At 36.6% G+C, this 21,995-nt stretch overlaps 1 protein-coding gene across 14 annotated transcripts in view; it reads left to right on the plus strand.

The window, feature by feature from the left end:
- Window positions 1-9,413, plus strand: part of LOC100680356 (steroid receptor seven-up, isoforms B/C) — a 210,580-nt gene extending 201,167 nt beyond the window's left edge. For all 14 annotated transcript variants that reach the window (XM_031925571.2, XM_031925563.2, XM_031925564.2 and 11 more), the window contains one exon: window positions 8,682-9,413. In XM_031925571.2, coding sequence (XP_031781431.1) covers window positions 8,682-8,956 — 275 coding nt within the window. In that variant the 3' untranslated portion in view covers window positions 8,957-9,413. The remainder of the gene's footprint in view (window positions 1-8,681) is intronic.
- Window positions 9,414-21,995: the final 12,582 nt, after the last annotated feature.

The raw sequence follows: 21,995 nt of genomic DNA on the forward strand, positions 1-21,995 counted from the left end.
AGATGGATCAATTATTATTTGATTAATAAGAGTGATGGTCTAATATTAATTTGAATTATGGTCTTTGTAACTGAACACGATTAAAAGTTGATAAGATGTTAGAACATACTATTTGTACAGGGGAACCTTTTTTTCTCTAGGGTAGTATGCTATGATCTTCCAGACCGAGATATAAGCTATACTGACCTGCGCTCAGAGGAATATTGAACTCGGCGCAAGGGATAGAATTATCACTATTTGTTCAGACAGTCAGGCGGCACTTAGAGCACTTATGGCTCATAGGACGACCTCCAGACTGGTCTGGGAATGCAAAGTGGTTGTAAATCAGCTGACCGCTCATAACAACAAGGTCAGGCTGCTTTGGGTCCCAGGGCACACCGGGATCAGGGGTAACGAAATAGCACATAGACTTGCAGTTTTGGGAGCTAAACACCCCCCAATCGGGCTGGAACCCTACACAGGTGCCGCAAGGTGTCTGTTGGCGGGCGAAATCCGGGACTGGGTTGAGAGGGAGCATACTAAAGAATGGCAAGGAACTCAAGGATGTAGACAAACCAAAGCGGTAATGGGACAGGACACCAATGTCGGCTGGACCAAGTGTATCGCAGGAGGCAGCAGAAATAACTCCCGACTCCTAATACAGATAGTGACCGGGTACATCGGCTTAAGGTATCACAGTCTAAAGATGGGGAAGGAGGCTACGGGTGTGTGCAGGTGGTGCGAGGGGGCGGAAGAAACGCCAACCCATGTGCTGACTGTTTGCCCAAAATTTGCGCAGCTTAGACTTCAGTGCTTAGGGGAGCTCTTTCCCACGTGCGTGAAGATAAGTACACTCGACGCTGGAGCCATACTGACCTTCTGGAGAAGGGCAGGTTTACCTGCGTAGGGGATGTCATGACGAAGGGTGGTACAATGGGTTTACAGCCTAAGTGCCAGGGATCTCGGAGGTCCCCCTTCATAGTAATAATAATAATAATAATATTTGTGCAGAAATATTAGGTGGAAGTAAAATTGGAAATAAACTAAAAACGTTATGTTTGATGGAATATTATAATTCTATATAACGCGAAGTTTTCAGAATTATCTAATCATAAAATTAATTTAAAATTAATGGTATGGTATCAACTACCAGCTGTAAAAATAATATGCGCTGTTGATTTCAATACAGGCTGCAATACAACTTGCGTTGTGGAATTAGAAAGCAACTGCAAAATAAAATGCAATACAAATTTTAATTCTGGCTGCTAAAATAATCTGTGCTGTACATTTTAATACGCAATAAAACAGGCGCTGAAGATTTCAATAATGGCTGCAATACAACATGTGCTATGAATTTTAAAAAGAGGCTGCAAAAATAAAATGGGTTATACTTTTAAAAAGCAGGTGCAAATATAATATGCGCTGTAGATACCAATAGTGGCTGCAAAATAATATGCGCTGTGAAATAGAAAGCGGCTGCAAATGCGCCGTAATTTTAAAAACAGCTGCAATAATTAAATGCGCTGTGATTTTAAAAAGCGGCTGCAAAAGTAATATGCGTCGTAGATTCCAATAGCGACTGCAAAATAATATGCGCTGTGGATTGAGAAAATAAAATGTTCTGTAATTCTGAAAACGACAGCAATAATAATATACGCTAAGAATTTAAACGGCGTCTGAAGGAAGGACTGTTTTTTCTGCGACACATATCTAGAAATTCGGAAATCAAAAATATTATTTTGGGCAAAGAATTTTCAGCTCAATCTGCAGCTTTACATTAACACTTATGGCGCCTTTTCGCACTTTTTGAAGCAGACTTAAGTTGTAGATAATAAAATACTATGGAAAAAATAGTCATTGTTTTGATGATACCATATAGATGATAGCACTGACATTCATACAAATACAAGTAGAATTAAAAAAAAAACAAAAGACAATACAATAACGCATTTGCATAGAAAAAAATTATAAAATAATCATTGTAGATTTTGTTCTGATTAGTAGCACTTGTACAGCGACTTCTCTTTCAATATTTTTTACTATTAATATCTACAACTTAAGAACAGGAAGTAGCCATATGCCAATAATATATATATGACTGGCTGCACGATTTGCAAAACGTTACGCAAGAAAATTTTTGATGCTTCACTGATAAGTCTAAAGAACAGATCAGAGACAAAACGCATTGTAATTTTTAGCCGTAAAAAATTCGTAGGATAATTGTGAGTCTCAAGAAATTCTTACGGTCACTTCCGGTTATTTTCAGTCAAGTTCTGGTCAACTTTCGATGTACTACCAGTGAACTTTCGGTTCACTCCAACCCTTAGAAGCAGTAGTTAAAGGGATAAAGTGAAATATATAAAAACCGACCAGCGCTCGAAATTCTAGACCTTCCGATTTATTCCGGTTTACTTCCAGTCCACTACAACCCTTAGAAGGGATAGTTTAGGGGATGAAGTGAAATATCAAAAAGTGTCGCGCCTATACGAAACGGTCAACACTCTTCTTAGTCCTATGCGCATAAATAAATTTAGACTTTAGTGAAGAGTAGTTCACATTTACTAATCTGCGTCGTAATTATGACGACAGATCATAACGACGGTCAAGAATGAGAAGCAGCTAGTCCAGACAAAGTCTCAGAATGCAGCTACTCCAGAAAACGAGCCAGAAAGCAGCTGCTCCAGAAAAAGCGTCAGAAAGCAGCTACTCCAGAAAGCGTGTCAGAAAGCAGGTAGTCGAGAAAATCGTCCAACGACCAGATTCCTTTTTCGAATAGCAAGAAGCAGCTACTTCAGAGCTAGTTTAAAAACCAGACAATTCAGCGCGCAAGTCAATAAGTAGACATCCCAGACAACTTTAAAGAATTCGATTAGGCAGGAATTGATAGTGTTCAAGTGCGGGGAGCTGCTCACACGCGTCGTAAGGGATGGGGCTCTTTTTACGTGCTGTTCTCCGGCAATCTCATTGTTTCTTTCGCGAGATAGAATCTTGAAAAGTGATTCTACCACACTTTTGAACGGTGCGCGATAAGTAAATTTTGCAGGGAGATACAGCTACATCCACTTGATCATCATCTCTTATGTCGGGGGTGAAAATTATAACACGAGGCTTTAAAATAATTTTAAAAAGACGGTGAAAAAATAGGTGCAAGTGGTTTTCGAGTACTTTCGAACTCGATAATCGTGCTGCGATCATCCCCCATTTTAAGGGTGGAAATTGGGGTGCGGGGGTGAAAAGGTCATAGAAAATCGACGGATGAAAATTATTTCAATTTTCGGTAACAATTACTCTAAAGGAGAATAGAGTGAAGTAGAGAATTCTAGGTGTATTTTAGCGATAATCAGTGAGAATCGCACGATTCGCAGATCGAGCATCGCTGTAGGTAAGCCAGGAGACTGCGCGCTGATTTTTCGGCACAGCTTTCCAACTCTCCTCTGCGGCGACTGTAACATAGATGTTGCTCTCTTGATACCCTACTCGCGCACTGTCTCTCAAAATTTCCGATGCGGATAAATTACGAGGCGGGTGAGAAATTCCCGGCTACTTACACATTAAGATACACGGGAAATAAATAGAGTCAAGCTCGACAAAATTGTCGAGCTCATAACGATAATTTGTGGCTACTGGATACTACTGCGGCTAGAGTTTCATATACAAAACAACTTCGAAGCGTGTTTTAAGGTTTTCGCTGAAAATTCCAATTCGTCCGCGAACACGCGACACGTCGTATATTTCAACTTTTTTTTGTAGAATGCTTAGAATTCGAAATGAAGTCAAAAAACCATTTTTAGCGATTTTTGGAGGTGATCGCATTCTGCGTATACATGCAGGATGAAGCCCAAAATAAATTTGGCAAATTACTTTTACGAGGGAAGTTTGCACCCAAATTTTTAGCCCGAGTGATTGAAAGTCACTTAAAGATAATCGTGTAACACCAAATTTTTTTATTCAAAAAACACGCAAAAATTGAACGATTTATGACCGCATAAAAGAGGATCGGGATAAAAAAAAATTAGTTTTCTAATTTGTGCAAGAGGAGACCACTCCCAAAATTTCAGCCCGATCAATTGAAAATTACGTGAGACATCGCATCTCACACATTTTTCGCGCACGAAACTATAAGGCACTTAAGTGTCGCGGTCGTGCCTAAAAAAATAGAATATTTATAAAAGAGACTACTAAAAATTTTGTCCAAACGTTTATTCTCCTTTAGAGTAATTGTTACCGAAAATTGAAATAATTTTCATCCGTCGATTTTCTTTGACCTTTTCACCCCCGCACCCCAATTTCCACCCTTAAAATGGGGGATGATCGCAGCACGATTATCGAGTACGAAAGTACTCGAAAACCACTTGCACCTATTTTTTCACCGTCTTTTTAAAATTATTTTAAAGCCTCGTGTTATAATTTTCACCCCCAACATAAGAGATGATGATCAAGTGGATGTAGCTGTAGCTCCCTGAAAAATTTACTTATCGCGCACCGTTCAAAAGTGCGGTAGAATCACTTTTCAAGATTCTATCTCGCGAAAGAAACAATGAGATTGCCGGAGAACAGCACGTAAAAAGAGCCCCAAACCTTACGACGCGTGTGAGCAGCCCCCCGCACTTGAACACTATCAATTCCTGCCTAATCGAATTCTTTAAAGTTGTCTGGGATGTCTACTTATTGACTTGCGCGCTGAATTGTCTTGTTTTTAAACTAGCTCTGAAGTAGCTGCTTCTTGCTACTCGAAAAAGGAATCTGGTTGTTGGACGATTTTCTCGGCTACCTGCTTTCTGACGCGCTTTCTGGAGTAGCTGCATTCTGAGACTTTGTCTGGACTAGCTGCTTCTCATTCTCGACCGTCGATAAATAGAAATTTGATTTTATTTTGTAATATATAGTAAAGAGGTCCGGGATACCGGGTAGTGGAAGAATGTTACAATAATAAAATTTTGTTATTACGTTTTGTTATCGTCGCGAGTCAAATCTTGCGTGTCCTCGAATTGCGCGAACGATGAGTAGCGCGGATCTGCTCAAAGTGAGGTAGAGGAACGATGTGCGAGTAATTTTGAACACTTGGTTTCCTTTTACTAACTTAGCGAGCGTTTATTGCTCTTTTAAATACAGTGTATGTGTGTGTGTGTTAAATTAGTCTTACTTACAATTCTTTATCTAAACGCGTAGTGTGCAAATGTGTGTTTGTTGAGTGTAAGTGGTGATAGTGATATACGTTCGTGGCCGCTGCACTAGGTGTGATCAGTTAAAGCGGAGCTAGAACAAGAGAGCGAGAGAGTCACGGCGAGCCGGTTTTACGCAGCGCCAACCGCGTAGGTCGGGTTAGGGGTCGCAAAACGGCTCTCGGGGGGTCTCTTACGTAACTCAAAGTAGCAGAGCGCGCGCGGTAATTCAAACGGCGCTAACACGTTTTTATACCAAATATAAGTTAATAGTAATAATTATAATAGTTTTTAGAGAGAATATTGCATAAATTGCAGATATTCTTTATAGCAAAAGGTTTTATGTATTCGCTTTGATTTTATAATATATTTGTAGATCAATACGCTTTACGTTTGCGTTATTGAGTCTAGATCAGAATTTTATAAGTATACAAAAGATTTCAGATTATTTTAAGTTTTCGACTGATTAGTTTTAGTTACGTTATCAGGTTAGAGTCGACAAATTTTATAAGTATTATGAAATACGAAAATGTTTCTAAGTTTGACCTACTCAAGGAGTAAGTTGCTCATGAGTAGGCACTAGACGCTTTAGTTGCGCTGGCGCTTAAGTTGCGCTTCGGCTAGTGAGCTCAGATAGCCTCTACTAGTCCTTTAAAGGCAGTGGAGAGAGCGGGTATCGCCGTCAAAAAAACGTCGATCACATTCATACTTGCACACGTACATTTACACCTATATGCATAAATCATTCACTCAAACATATTCTAATGCGCGTACCGCGCCGCCGCTGCGTCGCTACTCCTTCTCTCGCGCCTTATCGCGTCGCTATATACAGGTATACGCGCGTGTTGCGCTCTCTCTCCGCTCTATCGCTACTTCTGCTGCAAACGCTGGTTGGCTCGTGAAGCTGTTGATGTAATGCTACTGCTGTGAGCTCAGCTGTGGCCCGGAGCGTTAAAATGAAGAGTGGGGGAGCGAATAATTTAGAAAAACTAAATTATATTTAGATTTTAAATATAATTTATAATTTTATGCGGAGCTTGTACGGGGTGTTACCCTTCAGCACTACGCCTCTTAATATAATAAGAGGATTTGATATCTGCAACAAATAGATATCTGCAGTGAACAAATTTCATTAAAAATCTGAAAATGAGTAGAATTTCAAAAATATAGATAAAATCAAAGTTTGAATTGGTTTAGCGCTTTTAAACAATGGAGAGTTGTTTCTAATAATGTATAGTTTGTGTAGAAAATACTTAGTTACATTATGGGATGAAAATTGATTTTTGCGGTAGCATTTTCGACGATTTTTCGGAAAATAAGTAAAAAATAGGTAAAAAGTGGCACAAATAAGTCTATATCTTAGCGAAAAAAATTTCTTAAGGCTTGGTAATGAATAAGTACATTATATTTTATATATTTTGTGAGCCAAAATTGACAAATATTAATTAAAAGTGATCTCAAATTACTTTATAGCAAATATGAGTCAGAAAACAGAAAGCACGCTAAAATCGATACTTTAAAAAATGTGCGCCAACTGAAGGAGTCATCTAAAATACCCTTCCTTGCATCAACCTCTCCTCAGGTGTCTTGACGTCTTTGCATAGAAAACTCTGTTGGGCCAAAGATGGCATGTCGACGCTCTATGTTCGTTTATGCCACACTACAAGCAGGTAGTACTATTAATAGGGCCTTTACATTCTGCTTTTACGTGTTCGTAGCAGAGGCAACGGTAGCATTGCGTTACAATTATTCAAACCAGCACACAGAAGTTTACTTAGCCGATAATAATCTTTTCTTTTTTAAGCAAAATGGCAGCTTTAGTCTACCACATTTCAATAGCTTGTCTCGACTGCGATAGTACTGTCGACCTCTTCTTTTGTCGTAAGTTAATAAATATCTCTAATTCCTGCAACTTTTCACAAAAACTCACTTTGCTCGCACGCTAATCCGGCCGCGCGCGCGATTTGTAAATTTTCGCATTTGTTTTACAATCCACTTACGATGTTTACTCTGTTAATCTTATTACTATTTTTAGTACGGTTAACTTTGAACTACTATTGTGGTATTAGGGTGACTTACAATTACAATTAGTATCTCACACTGGATAACGCTGTCTCCTCGGTGTAGCTAATGCTGATTGAAATATCCTACATGATTGCTAGTAGCAAATTATTTAAACGTATCCAAGCTTTGGTTTTCCACTAACGCTAGATGTATTGACGGACTTTTTTCTATTAGACATCTCTTAACTAGCAGGCAAAGAGATGTACTATTCAACTTATGCTTAGAGTGGGTATTTTTACTCAATAGACGATCAATGCATACAGATTTAAAGTCCTCGTATTTCCTCGCCAGGTACAGCCAGCGATAGTAGCTTGAGTCACGTGAAATAGCGCTGCGTGAATCGGCTCCAGAGTTTTTAGTGACTTTGTGTTAATGCAAGCAATTGTGAAATTGATATGATAAAGATCGTTGTAATCTAATCGGCATTCGGCACGCATGTTGCATACGTATCTGCGCGTAATGAGTGCAGACTCACCGGTCAAAGCACTCACTCTAATTTTTGATGTCAAGTATTTCGCAACTTACATAAATTAAATTTTCTACAAGATACTGAAGATAGAGTAAATAAAAGAAAGTAAGTAAGTGATAGTAAATGAATGGTAGTAACTAAAGGAGAGTAATTAAGAAGGGGAGGTGATAAAGAGTCAAAATTTTTGAATCGGCGACGACGGTAAAACTTTTTTATCATATAGAGAGATAAGAAAGAGTAAATTCGAAGCATTTTGAATGTGATTTAACTGATATTTTTATTTTCCGTAAGACAATTAGGTCGTTTTCCATTCTAAAACTTGACAGGCATTTCAGTCCAAAAAAAGACATATCCATTATCAAGGGGCGCGATAGCGCCGCTTTGTCAAGAAAAAGTACAATTTGTCGACGGCGCGACCCTATATACTTTGAAATTAGGTGTTCCTAACCTTAAAAAAAATCTCGATTGCATTTAAATCATTATTATTGCGCGTATGCACAATCTGTTGGTATCTACATAAATATATTATCCTAATTTTTCATGTATAAAAGGTTCATTCAAGAATATTAAGTTATTAACTTAATATTGCAAGTTGAAAATTTGCTCGGTATATTTCATTTCGTTCAGAGTTTCCATCCTCTCCCGATATTTTTCGTATCCTCCCGTGACTTCCGGTGAGTATATTTGGTATTATACAACAGTGGTTACAGTAGTTAATCTACTTTACCGACATTCCTCTGCTACTCGGCGACATGCGTTTATAATAATTAAATTAAGTTAAAATTATGATTTCCCAAAAAATGATATTTTAATGTAGCAAAAAAACATTTACTAGACATTTTTATATTTAGAGATTTATTTTAACAGCTAATTAAAACTATCCACACAAGAAAATGCATAAAATTTTGTATTTAATAACTATATGTATAATTTGTATTCCATTATCATTTTATTTTGTATATAAATCGACTTGATGTTAAAGAAATTTTCTCATCTTGTGATTACAGATGCTTGTGGACTATCTGATGTGTCGCACATAGAATCACTCCAAGAAAAATCTCAATGCGCTCTTGAAGAATATTGTCGAACGCAATATCCAAATCAACCAACAAGATTTGGAAAACTACTGTTGAGATTGCCTTCGCTAAGAACTGTATCCTCTCAAGTGATTGAGCAACTGTTTTTTGTGCGACTAGTGGGTAAAACGCCAATTGAAACACTTATTAGAGACATGCTTCTCAGTGGTAGCAGCTTTAATTGGCCGTATATATCGTCCGCGTGACAATCAGTTATTGTGATCAGAAAATTGTTTGTGTTAAATGTATACATATCGAAAAAAAATTATACAAGTCAACCAAATATAAATAGTTTTGTAACTATCTTGATTTATTTTCCAATTATCAAGATAAATTTGTTACTTATTCAAAGAAAATTGTCGATAATTAATTTACATTAATGTTATGCTTTAAATTAAACTTGGCTTAAAAGTAACTAACAATGATTGGTTGATCGCCAACGCTTTCACTTGAACATATCTGTGATAAATATACTTGTAAAAACATAAATAAACATATTTAAGCGCGTTCTATGCACGAAATAGTTTGTATAAACACACGTTTTATTACTAGTTTAATATTACATAATGCGACTCAATGTATTTTTGGTGTTATTCCAAGTATATGCTAAAAGACAATAAAATAATTTATTGCTTCCTTCCTAAGGAAGCCTTATAAGAGTAATTTTTTAAGTTTGTATAAAAACTTATATGTGTATTTTGATGCATTTTTAGTCAAAAAACTGTGTTTAAACGAGCGATGGTCTCACTATATATATATATATATATATATATATATATATATATATATATATATATATATATATATATATATATATATATATATGTGTGTGTGTGTGTGTGTGTGTGTGTGTATGAGTGCATGTGCGTGTGTGTGTGTGTGTGTGACGTCCTGCGACGTATTGCATGTAAGTAATATCAGCGGAATCGTTACGAAGCCGAAAACTGTCGACTCAGATTAATAAGTAGATCAGTGAGGTTAATGAGTATCCCCTGTATACTCCGAGCGACCAGTTGTAATTATACACTCGATCTCGACTTTTGTACGACGCTCCTATCCGTCGTCAAGAGTTATCCGGGCTTAAGTCGCGATCCCGATACCTATAGAACTTTATCTTGAATAAATCGTGAAAGTCAATCAACTACAAGTGTTTTTCTATTGAGTATATCCATCCTGTATAAGCCTGACTACAGCACAGCAGCAGAGTTTCCAGCCCAAGCAGTTAAACCCAAGTAAGTAAAATTCAATAATTAATTATAGATCGGAATTGTGACTTAATATTGGTTCAGATACAAATCGAATTATAGAGTCTTAAAATAAAAGTTACATATTCTAACGAGGAACAACGTCCCTCGCCACGCCGGTAATCGAGGCAGAATAGAGTGTGACGAAATAAGACGGCATTAGCTCGACGTACAGAGCGCGCGCCTAGAGATCTCGGGAGCGCCGGATCGATTCTCGGTCCCGGCGTCTCCCTTTGTGATTTTCTCCTCTCACGTCAAATCTCACCCCGCTACATGGCGCCCAACTGAATTACCCACAGGCGTGGATAAGGAAACCCCCACGTACAAAACTGACTCTCCCAGGCGGGAAGAGCGATCGAGCAGATCAGCTGCAGCGGCGGCAGCCCAGGGCACTGCGGATTATGATGTGCGGTCAAGAAGACGAGTGCGAAAGGTGCGGGGATGTACGAGGTTGAAGACATCGTCGAAGAGCTAGTCGGCGAAGAAGAATTCCTGCATTACCGGCGATCCTGCGGTGGATTGGTAGAGTCGAAATCGGGACGATAATCCGACTCTAGCGGGGGGTTGTAACGAGGAACAACGTCCCTCGCCACGCCGGTAATCGTGGCAGAATAGAGTGTGACGAAATAAGACGGCATTAGCTCGACGTACAGAGCGCGCGCCTAGAGATCTCGGGAGCGCCGGATCGATTCTCGGTCCCGGCGTCTCCTTTTGTGATTTTCTCCCCTCACGTCAAAGTCTCACCCCGTTACAATATAAAAAAAGGGAAAATTTTAACAAATTAATCAAACTACAGTTGCATTTGTAAATTTATACAAATATAAATTACATATATAAATATCCATACCCCAAAAGTAAGTCAAAGTGTTAAAAAAAAAACAAGTCGGTGCTAGGATTTTGTGCAAAAACCTATCCTAAAGACGCTGAAAAGCGACTTATCCTTTGATCGCTTAAATAGCGATTACTCTTTTCCATAAATCAATATCCTAACGGAAACCATATAACTCGAGAAATTCGGGAAAACAGGGATAAAAAATAAAATATATAAAATTTGCAAACAAAACGGTAGTTAGATTGGAAAAACAATCATTAAAACAGAAATATAAAATCGCGAGTTCCAAGAATGATTGGGTGAGTGCCCTGCTTGCGCTCATCGGCGATCGCGCACACCTGACGTTGCAGTGTCAGCAAGGCGATTGAAAGAAGCGCTTCAAATTGGTGGCCCTTGTGTCACTAGGTCAATCGAGAATATTCAAAACATATGTGAAGAAATTAATTACGCGCATGCCCAATCTGCCGTGTAATTAGTGGTTCATTAATCGATATAAAAGCGCGTTATTTTTTACGATTTTATTATTATTTATAATTATATTATTTAAATTATATTATATTATATTAAGTATATTATTTATATAATATACTAACGCCAGGGCGAACTACGGGAGCAATCAAAAAGCAAATCAAGCAGCTTAATAAAAACCATCTAAGCCCGCTAACACCTGCAAAACAAAAAGAATTCGAGACAATAGAAAAGCCAAATCATTCAACATTTTCACCTATAACACCAGCCACAGCGATTCCAATAGACCTAGACAGAACAGTTAATAATACCAAATTTCTACAAGGAGTTGAGGAGACATCGTTAATAGATATAGAAGGTATTAGTGACCAGTCTAGCTTAATTGGAAACCCAAGTAATTCAAAGTTTAATTTTACTTTTGATTTTGATAATCTTCTTAACGGCAATCGTGCCAACGATATCAACATGGCGGAGAATCCACTACGCTTATCATTAAAATATGTAGCTAATTTGGTACCAGAATTTGATGGAAAAAATATTTCGGTAAATGAATACATCGAATAATTGAAACATGCCAAGAATATGTTATCAGCAGCAGATCAAGCTAATTTAATTCCAATTTTGAAAATTAAATTAAGAGGGGAAACTTACAAGGCAATGTTGAAAGCAACAATCAATACTATTGAAGATTTCATAAAAGCAATACGACAGATATACACATCTACTGAGAATATGCACTCTCTGTATGGGCAAATTTAAGAAATTTTGCAAAAACCGGACGAATCGGTTCTTAGTTTTGCCAATAGATTGCAAGAGTTAGTGCTGAAGATTAAGGACAGCAAAGAAGTACAAGGTCTCACAGCAACAGAAAAGGCCGCGATTGAAACTAAAATTAATAATGATGCTTTTCAAGGTTTTAAGGAAGGATTAAAGCAAAAAATCAGAATAGAATTTGGAGCAGTAACCAATTTAACAGAAGCCATTACAAAAGTTATAGAAATAGAATCGAAATGCAATAAATTGAGGAATTTTATGCCATAAAATAAATAATATATATAACAATTCACATAATCACAATACAAGTAATGCTACTATATACGCGTGCCAAATCTGTGACAGTTATGGACATAAAGCATTATTCTGTCATAATTCGGGATGTGTATATTGTAAACACAAGGAGCATTTGTCGAACAACTGCAGAAAAGTCAAGGATAAAATTGAATTGAATTGTAAATTTTGCAATAATCAAGGACATTCTATAGACGCGTGTAAACTGAATAAAATTAAAGGCAATCATTGCCAATATTGCCAGATTATGGGCCATACAGTGACTTAATGCCCATTTATAGTAGAATATGAATTGTGTTGGAAGTATAAGGAAAGTGGTCATGATCCAACTGCCTGTACAAAAAAGGCAGATGTTAGCAATTCATGTGAATTTTGCAACAGCGCGGGCCATACGATAAAAGCATGCCCAGATGTTATATGCAAACGATGTAATCAACTTGGACATCCAGTAAAGTACTGCCCGTTAGTAAGAAGTCCGATTGCAAATAACAGATTTATAATGTGCTCAATTTGTAATGCAGAAGACCATGAAGCCATAGAATATGAACAAGTCAAAATATTAGTAGCGCAACACAAGACAAAATCTTTTCAAACGAATATTCAATGTCAAGTTTGTGATGAAAAAGACCACTCAGCTAAAAACTGTCCGCAAATAGGTAATAAACAGCAAAGTTTTAATAATTCAAATAGTAAATATCAAAATTTTAGTAACACTAATAACTTTAGAAAATATAGCAACTATAACAATCAAAATACTTCATTGAAAATGCGTGCGAGCAAATTTTGCAGCCTCTGCAGAACACAAACCATATGATAGAAGAATGTTTCCGATTCCAGCAGAGCGTAGAGTCGAGAAACGAATATAGCCTTCTCGGACCGAGTGGCCGAGAAGTTACAGCACAAATGCACTCAGCAATACAAAAAACACGGTTAAAACAAATGTCATAACCGCATCTCAGAATCAGAACAGGGCAAATTATGAAGATCATGATAAGCAGGAGGTTCAATTGCTCGAGCAAAAAGAAATCAAACTAGAAATATATCATTTAAAATTAAATGATTTATTAGAATATGTTGAGATAATAAATCCCTATTCTAAAAAATGTATGCAATTTACTTGACGATAGTGGAGCACGAATAAATATAATAAAATAAAATCAAATTTCTATAGGAACACATCTGCTAGATAAAAAAATATTATTATTCGGCATCGCAAATAATTCGCACTCCCTCCCGAGCAGATTTCAACGACGTCGTCCAGCATTACGGTTTAGCGTCTGAAAAGAAGCAAACAAATGTTAATATTTTAAATAATAGTTTAAAAGTAATTTAGTTAGTTTAGCATGTAATTCAAAAGGTAACGCCTTTGTGAATATATCTGCTATTTGATCTTTTGATGCGATCCAACTGACTTTGATTAGATTTCTGGCTACGCACTCTCGAACAAAGTGTTCTCTAACTACAGTCATATGTATGAGTTTGCTTGTACTGCTTACTTGAGTACTAGCCTCAGCAGCTTTATTATCGCACCAAAGAGTCATGGGCAAGAAGGAGTTTCTCAGAATCAAGCTTAACGAGTTTTGTAGAGATACCATCTCCTGACTAGCTTCGCTCATTGCTACATACTCAGCTTGACAGGTCGATAAAGCTACGAATTTCTGTCTATGGGTTTTCCACGCTACTGTGTCACCATAGAGCTTGATTACGAAACCACTCGTTGTAATCGAGCCTTTGCAGTCAGCAAAACTGGCATCTGAAAAACCTTGTAAGTTATCAAGCTTTCCTTCAAACTTAAGACCCAGACTTCTGATGTGTTTCAAGTATCTGCAAACTCGTTTCACCATTTTCCACTCCTCATCAGTGGGATTGATTTGGTGTCTGCTTAACACATTCACCGCATATGCTATGTCGGGACGTACAATGTTAGCGAGATACAAAAGAGAACCTACTATCTCTCTATAAGGACCGTTCGTTTTGTTCAGAGTATTTTCGAGCTGATCTTCGCTTTCCTCTCTTTCTCGCCTTTCTCGGTTTGACACTTGGTTTGTCACCATTGGCGTTCTTTGAGGATGCATTTCACTATATCCAAAACGTTTCAGCATTTTATCAATGTAATTTTCTAGAGTCAGAGTCATCGTTTGATTTCGCTTGTCCCGACTTATTTCAATGCCAAGGAAACTCTTGGGCTCTCCCATATCAGACATTTCGAATTCCAACTTAAGTTTTGACGTAATTTCATCCAGATTTTGTATGTCATTACTGGCTATCAGTATATCATCAACATACAGCAACATTATCAGATATTTTTCATTGTTGCGCCAAGTAAAGAGACAGGGCTCTGAATCATGAGACTTTAGTCCTAGTTTTATTACAACTTCTGTAAATTTTTCATACCATCTTTTCGGACTTATTTTCAAACCGTACAAAGCACGATGAATTTTACAGACTTTATTTCGTCTGATTTCAGGTGAAGCGTCAATACCCGCAGGTATTTCCATGTATATTTCACTGTCGATTGTTCCATTCAGAAAAGCTGTTTTAACATCAAGCTGTCTTACTTCGAGATCAAACTTATTTATGATTGCTAGCACTGATCTAATCAGAGGTAGCCGAGAAACAGGTGCATATGTTTCCATTAATTTATAATGGTTTTGATGTTTGAAACCCCTTATCACAAGTCGAGCTTTGTACTTGTTGTCATTATTCAATCCAACTTTTGTTTTTAGAACCCATCTTGAGTCAATTATGTTAGGTCTTTTTCCTCCTTGAATCACAGGTCTGTCGACAAGTGCCCAGACTTTGTTCTTCTCCATTGAGTCTAATTCGCTCCTTATAGCCTTTTGCCATTCAAGCTTGTTTTTCGTACTCATGGCTTCTTTGTAGGAATTCGGATCATTATCCACAGTTGCTATGAACGCATTCAGTTCATCGTTTTCCAGCAAGTTTAATTCGGATCCAAGTACCTGTGACTCTGATGGACATTCGACTTCTTTTACTTTTCTTGGGCGACCTCTTCGCTTTTTTTCTCCCTCCGTTTCAGAGATCAAAACTTCATCATCTTCATCGAACTTAACAAGCTATGTTTCTCTATTTATTTGTTCCATTGGATTAGTCCAATCCTTAATGCTCTTTTTATTGTATTTGTCTCCAAACACGAGCTTTTCATTGAATCGAACATCTCTGCTTTCGTAGTATTTTCCTTCTTCTGGTTTCAAAAATAAATATCCAGTTGGTTTGTAGCCTATCAATACTACTCGTTTTCCCAGCTGATCAAACTTAGGTCCTGTTTTCCTTTGTACTTTAATATAAGCTATACAACCAAAACGCTTTAGTTGTTCCAGGTTGAGCTTGAAGTCTGATTTGAACATTTGTAAGGGCGGTACCATTTCATTCGAGCTATGAGGCGTCCTATTATAGAAATAGACGGCTGCATTCAGGGCAAGGTCCCACATATTCTCAGGTAGGCGTGTATCGTACATTAGAGCTCACGTGAGTTTTTGAGAGGGCTAGCTAACTGTAGCTCTGCTTCGAACTTATCTAGAACTTCCTGTGTATACCCTCCTGTAAATTCTGTACCCTGATCACATCTAAGGTAACAGAACTTAGCGTTAGATCCTAATAAATTTCTCGAGCTTTTAATGAAAGATTCAAGGCAATAACCCGTTTCGCTTTTCTGTTTCATTGGATACGCCATCGCAAGTCGTGAATAATCATCGATAAATACAGATATGAATCTGTATTTCTTGGGATGTGTAGCTGGACTGATCGGTCCCATTGTGTCTGCGTGAACAATTTGCAGAGGTTTACTCGCTCTCTGTCTAGTCGAACTGAAAGGTAGCTTGTTGAATTTTGACACAATACAAACTTCGCAATCAAGTACAGAATTATCGAACTTAATTTCCTTCAAGTTTTTCAAATTTGGAAACTTTCTTTGGAATTCTTTCAACTTTTTCAACGAAGCGTGTCCAAATCTGACATGCCATAGGATAGATTTATTAGTGTAAAACAAGTTATTGATTTTACTGATATTAGATTCACAATCTATACTTTCTAAATCAATTGATTCAGTTAAATTACTTATTTTTCTATCTTTTAGCGTATTCCCAAAATTTGAATAGCTAGAGCATAGCTCGTTGCTATCATTGTTTACTTCTACCTCTAATTCAGTGTCAATTTGCATCGGTTCATCAAGCTTATTATTTTTATCAATCTCTGTACTTTCAAGCTTGTCTTGTTCATGAGTTATCTCTTTGGTTGCGGATTCGCTCTCCTTATTGGGCGCAACACTTACAGTTGGATATTTACGACGCCTTGTAGTTATATATGCAACGACCTTATTTACATTATTATTTTCATTTTTATCCGAGTTATTTGTTTCTAACTCTATTACCCAATAAGGTTGCTCATATATCCCAGAGACAAAAATCGTTTTTGACATCGGATCAAATATATCAATTTTCTTGTTATCCAAGTATATACCTAAGCCCTTATCAACAAATTTCCTCAGTGATAGCAAATTTTCCGACAATGACTTAGTATAGATTACATTTTTCAAGCTTAAAAAGTTATCAGTTTTGGTGTAACCAGATATGATACGTACTCTCTCCGATTTTATAATCGCTGAATCATTGTCATTTGCACATTTAATATCGAGCCTTTTAGTATTATCAAACGTTTTAAAAATTAATTTAGAATTAGTCATGTGCTCCGTAGCACCAGAATCCGCCAGAAATCTAATCAGTCGGTTTTTATCGCTTTCTTCCGCGTTAAGAAGTGTACTGTCTACATACAGACCTGTGCACTCACCAGATTCGGAGGTTTTGGTAGAATTATTGTTGTTTTGTCTATTTTGTCTACCTTTCCCCCGTGATCTGCCTCGGGCATGGCCTCTATCGGACTTGATTTTCTTAGGGTTGCTACCCTTCTGTGACACGTAATTGTGTCGTTTTACACCACGACTAAAGCCACCTCGTCTACCACCCCGATTAGAATTTGAGGATTCATACCTTCTTTGACTTTCATTCTCCTTCAAAACCTTTTCCAGCTGATTCTCCGTGTATGGGCAGTTTGCACGGACATGCCCTTCGTACCTCTTGCATCTGAAGCACATCTTCCCTGACCTTGTGCATTCGTCCTGATGGTGGCCCTTGTTACCGCATTTGTAACAAACCGCCGCAGGATCAGACACGTAATATGCTTTTGCTCCAGCTTCTGTAGTCTTTCCAGCTGATTCGATTGATCCAATTCGAGCTGTTTCCTGTCGCACAATATAATCTTTAAGTTGGTTTAAATTTGAAAGTTTGCCAGTCGTATTGTTATTCAAAAATTCAGACTCTTTAACTTGAGGTAAATGTACGACAATGGCCTCGTAGAATGCATCGCATATTTTGTCATCTGATAAGGAAGGTGTGTCGGGCAACTTATTGTACAATCGAACTAATTTATCGAATCTATCCCAGAAAGCTTTCTCTTTATGTGGATTGTATCGAATAGTGTGGAATTCTTTTCGAATACTTCTTGTAGTCACGGTCAATTCATTTTCTTTAATGCGTTTAATTTCATCAAGCAATTCAATAGGATCCCGGATATCCGATACCTTTTCGTAATAAGAAATATCGATTCTATTGATAATGATGTCTCGAACTCGAACTTTATCTTTTTCCAACTTAGTTTGATCAGGCACGCGTGATGGCTGAACCGTCGAATCAATCACGTACAATAAATCAGTAAGAGTTAGTTCTGAAGTTAAAAAGTCTAAAAAGGTATTAACATTCAAATTTTGTGTTAATTTATATTCCCTACGGAAAGTACTATCTCTATTTGTTACTTCGATCTGTATTTTGTCTTTTATACCAGTACTTTTACTCGAATCAATTTTATTAACTTCATCCTGAACTAGTTTTGCTAAATATTCTCTACTCCCATGAGGTTTTGTAACTACTTCATTTGCAGCGTTTCGATTCGATGATCGACAGTTGTCTTGTGCAGATTTTCCAGCTGATAAAATCTGTTCTTCCTCGTACAGTCGATCTTGTTCTGCCCAATACTGTACTTTTTCCTCCATCCAGCTGTACCTCTCATCCACTGCATATTTGTGCCTGATCAATTCGGTGACTACGTCATCGTGTACTCGATTGCACTCACTTTCGATTTTCCCTCTCAATTCTTTGTTTTCTTTTTCTAATTTATGCAGCTTAGCCGTTACCTCTGAAATTTCAATATTTTCATTAGAATCATTCAAAGAAAACTTTCCAAACTTAGCTGTCCCCTCATCCTGACGGAATTTGTTCAGTCCCAAATTCAGTTGTATCGGTATATTCGATTTAACAACAGGGGTGGATTTACTTTTCAAGCTTTTCTCAAACTTAATTTCCCAGCTGTCATTATCCACAAAATCGGACTTTTATTCTTTCTCTTCATCGAACTTATAGGCCGGCCCACCGTCAGCAGTTATAGTAATAACATCCAGCTTTGGGGACAAGGTATTCCCACGTTGGCTTGGGTCAACCGTTTCAGCTGGAGCCACCTCTTCAGCTCGAATCATTTTGATCTCCTTCTTCACGGATTCCAGTAAACGTTCCTCGGATAGAGGGCGATAAATTAGATACATGTAACGTAGAACAACATGAAATCAACTTAACTTCTGACAAGGCAGTATACGTAAAGCAGTATCCATTAGCACACACATCTAAGGGAATAGCTTTAAAAGAAATGGGCAAATTACAAGAAACGAAAGCAATCAGAGAAACAAAAAGTGCGTTCAATGCGCCAGCGTTAGTAGTCCAGAAGAAGGAGCTAATCCAGAAGATAAAAGATATAGATTGGTGATAGATTATAGAGCTTTGAATGAGGTGACTATAGCCGATCCATATTTACTTCCCAATATTAATGAAATTTTAGACTTAATTGGAAAGAGGAAATATTTTGATGCATTAGATTTAAAATCTGGCTTTCATCAAGTAAAGATGAGACCTTCGGATATTCACAAAACTGCATTTAGCTTACATCCATTAGGCAGATTTGAATTTATCGTCCTACCGTTAGGTCTTAAAAACTCAGCCCGGACTTTTCAGCGGGTTATAAATAAGGTTTTAGCCAAATATATCAATAAAATATGTTTTAATTATATTGACGACATCATTATTTTCGGTGACACGATTGAAGAATTAGAGGAAAGACTCGGTCTAATAGCTTAAGCATTAATAGAAGCAGGGCTCAAATTAAAGCCGGAAAAATGTGAATTTAGCAAGACAGAAGTGTGTTTTTTAGGGCATGTTATCAGTGAAGCAGGTATAAAACCAGATGAAAACAAAATACAAGCAGTAAAGAAATTTCCAATTCCCAATAACGTTAAAAAGGTTAGACAGTTTTTAGGTTTTGTAAATTATTATAGAAGGTTTATTAAAAATTTAGCAGAAATTACCAAGCCACTAACCATATTACTACAAAAGGATACGCCATTTGCGTGGGGATTGAAGCAACAAACTGCATTTGACAAACTCATAGAATCATTATGTTCAGCACCGGTCTTGCAATATCCGCAATTCGATAAACCGTTTATAATAACGACGAACGCAAGTCAATATGCGTAAGGTTGTGTAATTTCTCAAGGTGAGATAGGTAAAGACAGACCAATAGCTTATGCATCAAGAGTACTGCAGCCTGCGGAACTTAAATATGCAACCTATGAAAAAGAAGCTCTGGGTATTATGTATGCTATAAAAACATTTAAAAATTATATTTATGGAAATAAATTTATAATTGTAACTGACCATAGACCACTATTGTGGTTGAAATCTGCGGATAATAACGAAAGGGTTGAGAGATAGAGATTAAAACTAGCAGATTATGATTATGAAATCGTGTATAAAGCTGGAAAACAAAATACAAATGCAGATGCATTATCAAGGAATCCTGTAGCGAAAATGGATATATGCGTAGTAACAAGAGCCCAGAAAAGGCGAGAAGAAAATCAGACGTCGCAAGATTTGACGACTGATGAAAAGATAAACATTATTAATGAACAAAAAGGGTTATAAATAAACGGAAAAGGGCCAAGGTACAAAAGTCTAGAAAGAAAAGTGTACCAGAGCAGGAAAAACCACACGATAAGCAGAAAAATATAGTATATTCCAAGAATACGATACAATTTCGCAATGATAATATTCATATAGTTAATAATAAAGGAGAGTCATTAGAAGACAATATAGGGGAATTATTAAAAAAGGGAAATATTCATTGGAATAAAAACTTAAGTGATAATGAAATTGAAAAATTAAATAAAGGTAAAAATCAAATTTTTGTTTTATGTTTAAATACAGCCGAATCAGTAGTTACTATTAAAACTAATATCATTAAGTTATTTCAGTTATTAAAAACAATATTTTTGCAAAAAAATTAATATTTAGCATTTCAAAAGATCTAATAATAAATAATATAAGTTGGGAGTAAATTGATCAAATTTTGAAAACTATATTTGAAGGTACAAATATAAAGGTTGTGATCTGTCTAAATAACATAGTTTATGTAGAGGAAAAGCAAAGAGATAAAATATTTGAAATGCTACACTCTACTAAAATAGGTGGACATTCGGGTATAAATAGAACATATAATAGAATAACAGATAAGTATTATTGGGAAAATCTTGAGGTAGACATTCAAAACAGAGTAAATGCATGCAAGGATTGCCAGAGAAATAAGCTAAAAAGAATAAAAATTAAACAACCTATGGTAATTACGGATATACCCTTAAAAACTTTTGATAAAATCTGAATGGATGTAGTAGGTCCATTTAATGTTACTAAAAATAATAATAAATATATACTTTCAATACAGGATTAACTAACTAAATTTATAATTATAGCATATATGTCAGATCAAACGGCGGAATCCGTAGCTGACGCGTTAGTTAAGAAATTTATATGTATTTTTGGGTCACCAAAGCTCGTACTAACAGATAGAGGGGAAAATTTTACAAGTAAACTATTAAAACAAGTAGCGCGTAGATTTAAGTTTACAAAGATTGAAACTATGGCATTTTCACCCCAATCGAATGGTTCTTTAGAGAGAGCTCATCACCCTCTGTGCGAATATATAAAAAATTTTACATCAAAGAAAATCGAATGGGATGAGTTCGCACAGTTTCATTATAACACGAGCGTTCATACGAGCCATAAGTTCACACCACATGAATTAGTTTTTGGTTATCCAGCTAGACTTCCATCTAGAGAAACATTTAAAAAATCAGAGCAATTGCCAACGTTTAATGGATATTTAGAAAATCTTGTATTAATAATGCAAGAGATGGTAAAATTAGCTTAAGAAAATTTGATAGATTCAAAATTAAAATCAAAAGCATATTATGATCGATTTATAAATCCAATCGACTTAAAAATTGGTGAAAAGGTCGGGTTAATAAAAGAACCAAAACCAGGAAAATTGGAGAAAAACCATAATTTGGGTTCATATGAGATCCTGAAAGTACATGAAAATAGTAATGTAACTATCAATTACAATGGAAAACCAAAAACAGTTCATACAAATAAATTAAGTCGTTGCCATACTTGATACTAAAATAATTCTCTTTCTAGGAATATGGACAACATGATTATTCAAATGATTATAATTGTTACG

Source organism: Nasonia vitripennis (genome assembly GCF_009193385.2).
Source record: "Nasonia vitripennis strain AsymCx chromosome 3 unlocalized genomic scaffold, Nvit_psr_1.1 chr3_random0001, whole genome shotgun sequence".
Taxonomy (NCBI): Eukaryota; Metazoa; Arthropoda; class Insecta; order Hymenoptera; family Pteromalidae; genus Nasonia; species Nasonia vitripennis.